The following is a 12,138-nucleotide window of genomic DNA, read 5'->3' as shown; positions in this document are numbered from 1 at the left end:
CACCTACAGACACCAGGAAAACATATCAATAAACCAGTTTGCCACTCAACCTATAAGTTGAGTAAACATGTGAATGACCCATTTGTTCCATATTTCAGTTCCTGAACTACTGAGTGTGTTTACTGTATACTCCTGCTGATCATTTTCTTATCAACAATCTGTTTGTTGATTGATTTTACTCCTTCTAGGCAACCTGCTTCATGAGATGTAGCAAAGGTAGAGGTTGTACTGAAAAATATGACATGGTAAACATTTTGTGGAATATACAGGCTGTACTGTACCTGCATTCAATCAGCCAGCTGGTGATCTTGTTAGGAACTCGCCCTGACAGAGAGAGAGACACATGTTACAGCAATAAGCCAGCAGATGCTGTGTGCAACAGCGATTACAACATGCTATAAAACTACTTCAGGATATAACTCAACATCTCAGCTGATTATAGTCACGGTGCCAACAGGCCGTAATTTCACCACAGTTTACATCTGAACAAGACACATTTAATTCCTGTTCACGCTGCTGTGGCTGGAGCTGTTCATTATTTTCATCATCTGTCAATTTGTCCATTAATTAATTAGTTGTTTAGAGAAAGCCAAGTCATGTTTATTTATATAGCACATTTCATATGACAAGCGTGGACTCAATGTGCCCATCATAGTTTCCCTGAGTTCAGTGTGACGTCTTTTGTAAACCAGTGAATGTTTGTGCAGTTTTGCTTTGTGAACGACAAAATGTATTATCCAAGTCCAAGTCAGTGTTGTGCATGAATGCGTTAAAAGAGTGCACATTTTTTAGAGCCCAACATATATATCGGTTGACACATATTATCAGTCGATATTATCAAAGGCATATCGGTGTATATTCTGTCTGATAAGTGTCATTACAAAAACTTTTTTACACAATATATAATGCAGAAAATACAGTAATGATGTTTATTCAGCTATTTATTTATGTTTATTCTTTTTTCCCCCTCAATTATCATTTATAGAATTAGCGGAAAATATAATATATTGTTTATAATAATGTATAACAATGTTAAATTGTATTTATTTTTTTTATGTTTGAGAAAGAAGCTCTCTGGGTGATTTGCAGAGTGGTAAAAAAATAGCTGCACAATATTCATAAGAAAAGTCTATTTTAATTCCAGCTCAAAAAATTACCACCATATTGGTTATCGATTAATTTCCCCTCTAACATCAGTATCGGCACCAGTCTCAAAAATCCCATATCGATCATGTTGCAATGACATTAATGCTGATTGACGGCACCAGGCCTGCCAGTGTTGTAATGAAGTTTGTCTCCTTGTTGAATAGTGTTTCCTTCCCACAGTTCCCTTCTGTTAAGGCCGGTGTTACGGTGTAACTAGTGACCGTGTTAACTGGTGACTCAGCTGAATGTGCTGGGGTTGCTTTTTGTTACAGCAACAAAACAGAACATTTAAGAGTCCTTCTCAAAGCCTTCAATTTTACATCCATCGATTTGAAATATAAACTCATTTGTGTTTATTACCAACGCCAACAACTAATGTAAGTTATTACCAGCAACTATGGATTCTTTCGGCTTAAAGTCAACAGTTATCACATTCACTCAATCTTACATTTTAATGCAAATCTTACCCATCTGGTCTGAAACAACAAGTCGGTACAGCAGCCACATCAGCAAAGAATTTGAAACAAAAGATCGAATGGAAGCATTAAAAAAGAAAAAGAAAAATGAACGATAACTAGTTAATATCAACCTGTGTGAACTGAACCTTAGGCTAGCTCTTGTGAAGTGTAAACGTCCAAAACACTGATACAAGTATTCAAAAGAGGTGAAAGAAAGAAATCCTCCCAGTGACATCCGAAGATTTTGCATGTTTAACACAAAGAGTCTGTCACCATGCCGGAGGCTCTGCGAGAACACAGCTATCCTTTTTTTTCCCAGCTAAATGCTGACGTCAGCATGCTCGCAGTGACAATGCAAACATGCTGATGTTTAACAAGAGTATAATATTTACCATGCTTGTTTAGACCTGACATTAACAGGCATCTTGGGTGATCAAACCACAAGCTACAGGTGTGAATGCACTCAAAACACACTGTAGACAACACGGCCTGTGCTGTAAATGGCCACATTCTTTTAGCAGTTTCTGAGCCAATGGGCAACATTTACCCCTTTTCGCCCGAGGCAGCTGGAGGGCCGGTTCGGAGCCGGTGCATAATCTCAAATCAGTTTTTCACATTTGGACAGCCAAAGAACCGGCTCTCAGCCAGGAAAACTGGTTCTACAGTGGCACCAACTCGTTGCTGGTCTCCAACCATGAACTGTTTATGTCAGGAGCTGGGGGCGGGATTATCGTGACCAACAAGACCAACTAAACTGTCGAAAATCTTATCTCCATGCTCCCTTAAATATGCTGCCTTTCTGTTCTGCATATGCTTGTTGCTTATAAGCTGAAATATATGACTGAAAAAATGTGATAAGATAAAATCGTCTGATAAAGGGCCATATACTGCACTGATTTGGCACACAGCCAAAGGGGCTGCAGGAAATACAGTGTTAATGTGATTTATTTTGCTTTTTAGGAATACAGTAAACATTTTAGATTTTTACAGAATCCCCATTACAACATTAATTTGAGGTCAATCTAACCTGGTTCTTCTGAGAGTCTTTGTTCTTCCCTGTCCCCCTGGTCCTGTTGGGGCTCCTGGGAACTGCCGCTCTCTGCTTCTGATTCCTGCCAGAGGGAGTCTCTGCTCTGGGCCCAGGCCCGACGCCGCAGACAGGCCAAGTTGTAGTCTGACTGCACTCTGCGCTCTGAGGATCAATCAAGCAAACAATCAGTCAAGCAGCCGGACGACTATGAAGTCATCAATCAGGTTTGGCAGGTATTCAACCTGACAAACAGAAACTGCAACTGATTGAATACAGATACAAACAGCAGGTGACTCGGTCCTCGCACTGTACATTTAGGTCACCTAACTGTTCTTTTCAACCACCACTTTGATAAAGAACAATAGAGACATGACTGAGGGCCCAACGTTAATGGCAACATAATATCCCATCAAAGTCCAATATATCTAAGACTCACAGTGGTAAATACCAAAGTCACCTGAGCTTCAACGTTGACTCGTGAAAAGTAGCCATAAATCATGTTCCAAATGTACTTAGTTTGACTGTTTTCAAATGAATGTTAAGTAACCGGCCAAAGATTTTGCAAAATTTTGTAGAAACACTGTTACTCTGTAACTTTTAGCCAACCATGCTAACGGTTTATCTGTAACTTTTAGCCTAGGGTGACCAAGCGTCCTCTTTTGCCCGGACATGTCCACTTTTTACGTCCTGTCCGGGGCATCCGGCAGGGTTTTATAAATTCACGAAAATGTCCGGTATTCACTGTTTTTCATAGGACCAGTACACGTGCACGTAAATTGACTGGTGCTTTGCACACAATTTTGCGAGACGTAATTACCAAGAGGCTGCCTAGTGGGCGGGTCAGCGCCGCGCACACACACAGAGAGAGACAGAGAGCAGAGCAGACAGAGGGCAGATCGAACAGCGGAGCAGCATTGCACTGGAAATGCCGAAGCGTAAGTGCAGCTTCACAGATGAACTGCAAAAAAAATTTCCGACGTACCGTCCCGGTCGGGACAGGTGGGAGGCGGAGTGCACCGTGTGCAATGCTGGCACATATGTCTCAGTGTCTAATAAAGGTGCTGGAGATCTCAAAGCTCAAAGCTCAAAGACAACTAAAGATGAAAAGTATAGATCCTTTTTGTTTGTTAAGTTAGTATCTTTGTGAGACTCTTCTATTATTTATCTTATTGCAGTTATTAAGAGATATATTATTGAAGCTAGATTTTCTAACAGAAGTTCATATTTAGAACATTATTTCATATTATTTATTCATTTATTTGAAAAGAGTCTACGAGAGCTATTATTTTGTTACAAGTTTTTACAGATTTCATTTTATTTTATTACAGAACTTAATTTTGCACCATTGAAGCATAATAAAGCATGTTCATCAACCTCAGAGAAGCCTGTCTGAATTTGTGTCTCGAGGCCGTGCCGATTGTCCTCTTTTTTGGAAATCAAAATATGGTCACCCTATTTTAGCCAACCATGCTAACGGTTTATCTGTTAATTTTAGCCACAATGCTAACGGTTTATCTGTTAATTTTAGCCACAATGCTAACGGTTTATCTATTAATTTTAGCCAAATGATGCTAACGGTTTATCTGCTTACTTTAAGATAATCATTCCAAATCGTTGTTAATTTTAGCTAATTAGTCTGTTTATCCATTACTTTAAGCCAGTTGTTCCCAAACTTTTTTTAGCCGTGCACGCCCTTCTATGTCCCAACCGGGTTGATGCACCCCCAATCCCCCACACCTTCAAAAAAAACCAAAATGCAATAGGCTTTTTTATAGCCATATTAAAAGCGGCATGTTTAATCATGCTCAAATGACCAAAACACACGTATATAATAGTATTAATCACGATCACAACAATGCACTCCCGCATTTGAATTAATCTGAAACACAGTTTCAAAATAATGCAACAAAGTTATGCGCAAGCTTCCACTTTTAAAACCAAAGAGGTTGGATGACAGGCTCAGGATGAGAGGCAGAAAGCAGATAAGTTGGGGAAAATGTTATAATATTTTGAGCTGCGTTGAACAAAAATTGCAGCAAGTTTAAATGAGCGTGGAGCTGACACAAGCAGTCATTATTTATGTCCATAACTTTTAGCTAACTACTACTGCTAAAGCTAACTGACCCACCTGGAGCCGTGCTGGTGTCCATCCCCACAGATCCACTCTCCATATCCGCCAGTCTGTGTGTGGTTAAAGTCAGTCAGTCGATTGAGACTGACCACTCTACAGCAACATCAGCAGCAGGTAACACTCCTGCAGAGAATGACAGAGAGAAAATTAATATTATTCATGCATTGGTTTATTTAACAGGAACAAAGCACATTAATAAACATTGCTGCAAACATGGCGGAGTAGGTCAAAAGGATTCATCTGTCATCCATGGACAAAAGTTACAACTGAAAAAGAATAAAACTATATATAAAATTTATGTTAGTGAAATAGTGTAAACAAGCAGAGCAAAAATTAGGTAAACAGGTAATTTTAAGGATATAATCATACTACGTTACTTGATGCTAATTAACTGTCTACTACTGACAATCATGCAACACAGAGGCACATAATACAAGACATGCAAAGCAATGAACTGTCAATAGAAATATGCAATTAAGAGGCAAACAAGCAACAAGCTACACATGCAGCACATGAGGTGCATAAATGATCTCTAAATAAAGCGTGTTCTAACCTGAGCGGGCAAAACTGAGTGAAAACGTTTTGTTGTTAGACGAGAAGCTGAGAAGTAGCTTTTATTATTAATGACCAAGTTACCCACACGGAGACCAGCTGAGATTACACACACACACGCACACGCACACGCACACACACACACACACACACACACACACAAACAAGCCAAAGCTACTTGAGGTACTTGTATTTACTTTATTAGGGAAATGTAAGTTGTATTAGACACATTTTATGCTACTTTCAAAAGGAAAATATTGTACTTTTTACTCAGTTTAATTGACATTTATAGTTATTTCATACATTTAAAGAACAAAATATAATATGATGCAGCACTGTAACACTAATGTATCAATTAGTGGATTAAGACAGAAAAATAATCCCCAACAATTGTAGTATTTAATGCAAAAAAGCCTTTTCTTGTTTTCTTTGGATTTTGCACTGACAAAACAAGACATTTAAAGACATAACTTTGGACTTTATTAATAATTTTGTGAAATTTTATAGAGCAAATTATTAATCGATTAATCAAGAAAATAAGAAGCCAATTCAAATACATAAATACCTTCAAAATAACTCAAATCTGGATCCATATTGACAAACTACAACATAAAATTGCTCTTATATGCAACACATTTCTAGTGATGAAAACAGAATCATACAATATTCAATATACAAAGAGTCATTATGCATAATGACTATTTTTTATTTTTTGATACATTTTGCTTATAGTACTTCTTTTTGTTTTACATTTTAAGTATTATTAAAATTTGGTATTTTCTACTTTTAGGGTACTTATTCAACCACTACTTAATTCTGTGAGTAAACTGAAAACTAAACTTTGCTAATATATGAGACATAAGAATAAGAATATATAAGATAATATATGAGAGGAGAAGCTCTGTAATTGCAGCTCCAACAACTGTCTGAAAACGATCACCTGATCCCTCTGTGTCAATTTTGAGCGTGGCACTCAGTAAGCAGTTGAACATTAAATTGTAATAGTCATCATTCATCATTTAATGGTTTTGACTCAGAGCCTTTGATGTTTGGATCAAGTACACTACAGGCCAAAAGTTTGGAAGCAAGATCAAATTTGTACAAAAAAAAGTAGTAAAAATAGTTTCATTGGTATACTTTGCAAAAAACATGATTATTATATAAAGAGTCACTTATGAGAATACATTTTAACTATAATTATCAGGCACTTAGGTTTTTATTGCTGAGACTCTGCTTTCTTCAAAGTAACCTCCTCTGACTTTAACAACAGCATGGCATATACGACGCATTTGTTCCTCAATTTTCCTAAGGTATGTGCCAGGAACTGATTCCAAGCTTTCTTAAGTTCATCAATGAGAGACTGCTGATTTGTGGGGTGCATTTTTAGGACTGATCAATCCAATTCGTCCCACACAACCTCAATTGGAGAGAGGTCTGGAGACTGGGGGGGCAAACCATCTTGTGAAGAATACCTTCCTGTTCTTTTTAGTCTAGGTAACCCTGACAGAGCTTAGAAGAATGCTTTGGGTCATTATCTTGCTTTAAAACTATTTTTCGACCCACAAGTCCAGATGGAACTGCATGATGTGAAGACGATGGAGTGGTACTGTTCCTTCTTCATGATACCCTTTACTTAAAACAAATCTCCCATTCTATCACCTGCAAAACATCCCCAAACCATGGCACTACCACCTCCATGCTTTATTATCAGTGTTATGCAGGTGTTTTAAGACGGTCACCAGTTTGTCTGTGGACATAGACTGCGATTTGAACCAAATGGTTGAAATTTGCTTTCGTAGGTCCAATATTTATATGCTCATATCTCTTTTTTTAGTCTTTGGACTAAGTAGTGTTTTTTTGTTGCAAATACAACCCTTCAGACCAGTCTAATCACGGTTGTCAGAGATATGGGTTTTGACCTTGTCATGGTGATTTCTTCCCTTATTTGTGGTGCTGTTTTTTCGCCAATCTCTCTCACTGGTGACAATGATGTTTATCCTCTGCTTTTTTAGTAAACCTCTTTCTGCCACACCATTTTCTATCATCATAACTTCCAGTTTCTTCTAGTCTCTTCAGGTTGTAGTGAACTCCTTTGTTGGACACCATCAGGCGTTTTGCAAATTCTCTTTCAATATATCCTTCTTTCCTTAATGTACAAATGAGTAGTCTTGTTTCTTTACTCAGCTGTTTCTTTCTAGCCATTTCTGCGGTAGTTTGTCAGAGATATGAACACAGTTGAGATTCATTGGGATTTTAGTATCTTAACTCTCAAAAGCCTGAGAGCTAAAGTGAATAATGCAAATTGTGATTTGTTTTTTACTTTTGCTCTGAAGTTGTGACTCTTGCAAATCTTCTTAACCCCATAACTAAGCCCTTCTTTTCTTTTCGTAACATTTATTCAGCAATGGTCTGGTAACACCAATGTATACCAAAAGGTAAATTGAGGAAAATTGAATTTAAAAAAATTAATTCAATGAAAGTAAAATCTGATCATGCAGTAAACACATCAAACAATCCAAATAATACATAATGGTTCTTAAGGAAGCCATTGTGAACAGAAAATGTAAGTTGCCTCCCAACATTTGGCCTGTATTGACCTTGCTTCAAAACTTTTGGCCTGTAGTGTAGGTCATTAAAATAAGGTGCGACTTGATGGGTTTTGCCATTTATTAAGATCTATATTATCTTATTTTAAAGTAAGAATCACACCTGGTTAAAATATTAAATGTCTTTGATCTGGCCCCAAAATCATGTTTATTATCATTACTCCATGTAATTTATTCCACATTTAGAGTTTTTAATATGATTTTACTGATAAACTGTTAGCAGTCACTAAAATAATTATTCTAGGCTACAGGATATAAAATTGTAAAATTTGCTCCAGCTCGACCAACTGCAACGTTTTACTGCTGCTTACATACTTATGCATCATAATAATAATCAAAGTCTACCATTTAAAACAATTTAATATTCAATTGAAACATTCTGATGACACTAGATGTACATATTGCTGAAAAAAACTTCCATACCTAGTTAATTAATTGCAAGACGTTTACTTGTAATGGAGAACTTTTACATTGTTGACAATGTACAATCTACTTCTTCCAGCCCTGGTGACAGTTATCATGTGAGTTTTGTTTGTTTTCTTTCCAGCAGCTTATCTTTCATATTTCAGATGGGACAGGGAGGTTTCAAAACAGTTCCCTCACAATGATAACATAACTCCGACAAAAGAAATAAAAGGAGAGTAAATATTGACTTCGATGGATCATCTGTCTGAAACAAGCTTCAAGTCTCTGCAAGTTGATTAACAAGGAAATGAACTGAAACCAAAAGCTGCCGGGAAGAAGGTCCATGTAAAAAAAAAAAAATGTTCCGTATTGACGTTTGAAACAGTTTGTGCCAAATCAGGAAGGCACATTTCTTTGAAAATGTTTTTAGGGCTGTATATAATGATTAACATCATTATCAATTGTATCGATTTATTTTTTTAGATATGTTTAATCATTCATTTTATAATAAAAAAAATAACTATAGAAAAGAATCTCCGACAGAAGCTCTGAGAGTCCAAGTTGAGGGTTTAAAATGGCCAAAAGCACAAAAAAATGTCATACAAGAAAAGAAAATCTTCATATTTAGGCTAGCAGTGTGGGATGAAAATGTTGTGTTACAATTTGGTTCACCACTTAATTCCAGACTGAAATATCTCATCAAATATTGGATGGATTGTCATGAAATTTGATTCAGACATTAACGTATTCACGATGATGCTTTGACTTTACATCTAACACTACATCCAGCACACTGGTTTAGGATCAAATACATGCAAAACTTATCACACTGACTCCTTTAGCCTCAGCTGCAATGTGTGTTAATGCAAATGAGCAAACGTAAGCACACTATCACACTAAAGCAACGTGGTAAACATACCACATCTGCTTAAGATAGGAAGTCCAGAAGTCCAGAATTAGAAACCGGTGAAATTATTGGGGCCATGCTTCTGTGTTGCATGAAAATGCAGGCAAAACAAAAACCCTAGAAAAATCATGTGTAAGACACTAAAGAGCTGCTGCAGCAACCAAGTATATATACATGAAAGTCTTTCAAATCCATAAATCTATATTTGTGCATGCTGGAACCATGTCCTTTATTGTTGTACAGTGCTGTACTGTACTGTGCATACTGTGTTCTGTGTTTTAACCAAAGCTTAAAGCCAAACACAAGTTTCCACAGCCACAATAGCCAAATAAACATCACAACGATATGTTCAGTATCAGTCAATTGCTGATCATTTAAATAAAGAATCAAATGTATTTGAGTGGAGAAATATTGGTGCACAATCCACAGAAAGGTCTGTTTTCAATCAGTATCAGCATCGGTTAAAAATGTTGTCCATGTCCATGTTGTTTGGGCTCTAAAAAAAGTTTTTATATTGGCAACTATCAGATAACATGCCTAATCACAATCATAAACTTAAACAACAGATTAAACGCTAAATTAATTTAAAAAATAAATGCTATCAGTGGCTCTTTTGCCACTAACTGCTTCAGCTCAGCCTGACAGGCAGCCGGCCGTCAGCCAACCGTTGATAGCAACAGGAACAAGTTCACAGTTTACTATTGAGGAAGACTGAACACTGTTTACAAACAGGAATGTAATAAAAGCTAATTAGGCTTGTGGTTGCAAACAATAGATAATACAGGGACACACCCTTAGAGCCCTTTACTAAAATAAAACCCAAGATTACAATATGAGGAGGAGAAAACGAAAGCCGGGAGGTAAAAATAGTATAATACACAATCCACATGGAGTCATGGACTAGAAGAGAAGGATGGAGAGGAAGAGGGTGAAATAAAGAGGAGCATGCAGCCAAATTTAATGAGAACGTGTGAAACAGGAAACAAGTGTTTAGGATGAATAACAGAACAACTTCCTGTCAGAGAAACGGCAAGCGAGAGCGAGAGAGAGAGAGAGAGAGAGAGGAGGGGTGGTGGATTTATTTTTAGATTTATCTTGTTAATGCAAAACAAACGGGGATGTCAGAAAACAACAACACACACACACACACATACAGAGACAGACAGTGCAGAGAGCTCGTCCTTCACCCTAACATCTGTCTTTAAGTATCAAACACTCCTGAAGGCCTAAAAGAGGCTATAAAGAGGTTTTAGAGTTGCTGTTTCCAGAGAATTTCTGCTGTGTTTGGTTCAGATTCTGACAGTTTTATTTGTTATTATTTTATTAATTTTTTAAAGATTCGATGTGGCACATTCTTATTATGGGGAAAAGAACCGAAACATCTAGAAAAGGCTTGGTTTTTTTAGTTTATAAACTATCAAGCAAGAACATCTTGGAGACTGATTTATTGAGGTGTTGTTGAACTCTATACTCTATAAGTGTTATTATATATATGGTTTGAGTATTGAGGCGCTAAAAACAAAAATAGACAATCCAGAATAACAAGCATGGCCAGTTAAACTATTGGGACAGAGTCAATAAAACTTGGATATATGTGTAAAACTTAAAAAAAATTCGGATTCACTGGTGACACATTTTCATTGTGGAGAAAAATATCAAACATCTAGAAAAGGGTTGGTTTATTTAGTCTTTAAAGTGTCAGAAAATGCCACAAAAAAGCTTTCTAAAGCCCACTGTGACATCTTACAATTGTTTGTTTTGTTCCACAAACAGTCAAAAACTTTCCACTGTCCTACCCCTAAATGATGTTGTACCTTCTCATTCAAATTAAACCTCTGAACCTGCATTGTGTTTCACTGCTATATACAAGTCCTGCAGCTTTATGGAGTCAGCACACTCACGGCTAGAAGTGGGAAGAACTCAATAGTGTGTTTTGTGCAGTTTAACATAGTAATGATGACATAAATCATAATAAAACACAAGTTGAATTACTTAATTTCCATTTATCTTTTCTTTTTTATTTTAAATTGGATTACAATTGAATTTATATATACACATGATTTCACCAACCTCTCTTGTTTTTTTTGTCTTATTTCTCTTTGTCACACATGATCCATTCAAGGACCGTCTGAGAGTTCACACGCCAACTATAACGCCAGTTTTTACAGTTTCTTCCTATGGATAAACAGTGTATTTATGGCGATTGCTGTTCTGACGGGCACCACTGCTGCCAAAAAGATTGTGGCTTACGTTGGAAATGTACATATACAGTTGCAAAAGCTCAAAAAGCAATTAATGAACACATGTATTGACATAATTAATATGGGGCTATCAGTGGCGAGAGTTGCTGTGAATACCATTTATATTAATTAGTAGAAACTATACATTGATGCCCAGTACAAAATAAAAATGAACTTCACCTCAAACAACTACAACTTTAAAATTCTGCTTTTACATTCATGCATGAGTAATAATAACCTAATGGTATAATATATAATATATAACAGTCTTTGGGGGGCATTTTTTCTGAGCAGTTTACATTTTCCTGATATAATTTAAAAAGTAATATTTTCTATGTAAAACCTTCACTTCTATCAGAGATTTTTTGCACTAAGAGTGTCCTCCACCACTGGCACTCTTGCAGTAAAGTATTAAAAAATGTGAGGATTTTCTGTTTTTCTCTGTTTTATATCATCGTAAATCAAATAAATGACCCAGTGACTGTCGACTCTGATGGAAACCAGACTCAGAGGTCACGACTCAATGAATGAAACCAAACTTACAGTCTGTTTCCTGCAACATGGAGACAGCACTTGAACTTTTATCATACTGACACAGTCTCAACACTCAGACTTAAACAGTGCGGACGTGAGGACACGAAGCCGATTTACATCACTGTTACA

At 36.7% G+C, this 12,138-nt stretch overlaps 1 protein-coding gene across 2 annotated transcripts in view; it reads right to left on the bottom strand.

The window, feature by feature from the left end:
• itprid2 (ITPR interacting domain containing 2) overlaps positions 1-12,138 on the bottom strand; it is a 51,575-nt gene that overhangs the window by 38,054 nt on the left and 1,383 nt on the right. For both annotated transcript variants that reach the window (XM_059342799.1, XM_059342800.1), the window contains exons 2-4: positions 4,763-4,888; positions 2,632-2,796; positions 282-324 (exon numbers count right to left, since the gene is read on the bottom strand). In XM_059342799.1, the coding sequence (XP_059198782.1) occupies positions 282-324; positions 2,632-2,796; positions 4,763-4,805 (251 nt within the window). In that variant the 5' untranslated portion in view covers positions 4,806-4,888. The remainder of the gene's footprint in view (positions 1-281; positions 325-2,631; positions 2,797-4,762; positions 4,889-12,138) is intronic.

This window comes from Centropristis striata, chromosome 10 (assembly GCF_030273125.1).
Source record: "Centropristis striata isolate RG_2023a ecotype Rhode Island chromosome 10, C.striata_1.0, whole genome shotgun sequence".
In the NCBI taxonomy this organism is placed as follows: domain Eukaryota; kingdom Metazoa; phylum Chordata; class Actinopteri; order Perciformes; family Serranidae; genus Centropristis; species Centropristis striata.
This window is presented reverse-complemented; position numbering and strand designations above follow the sequence as displayed.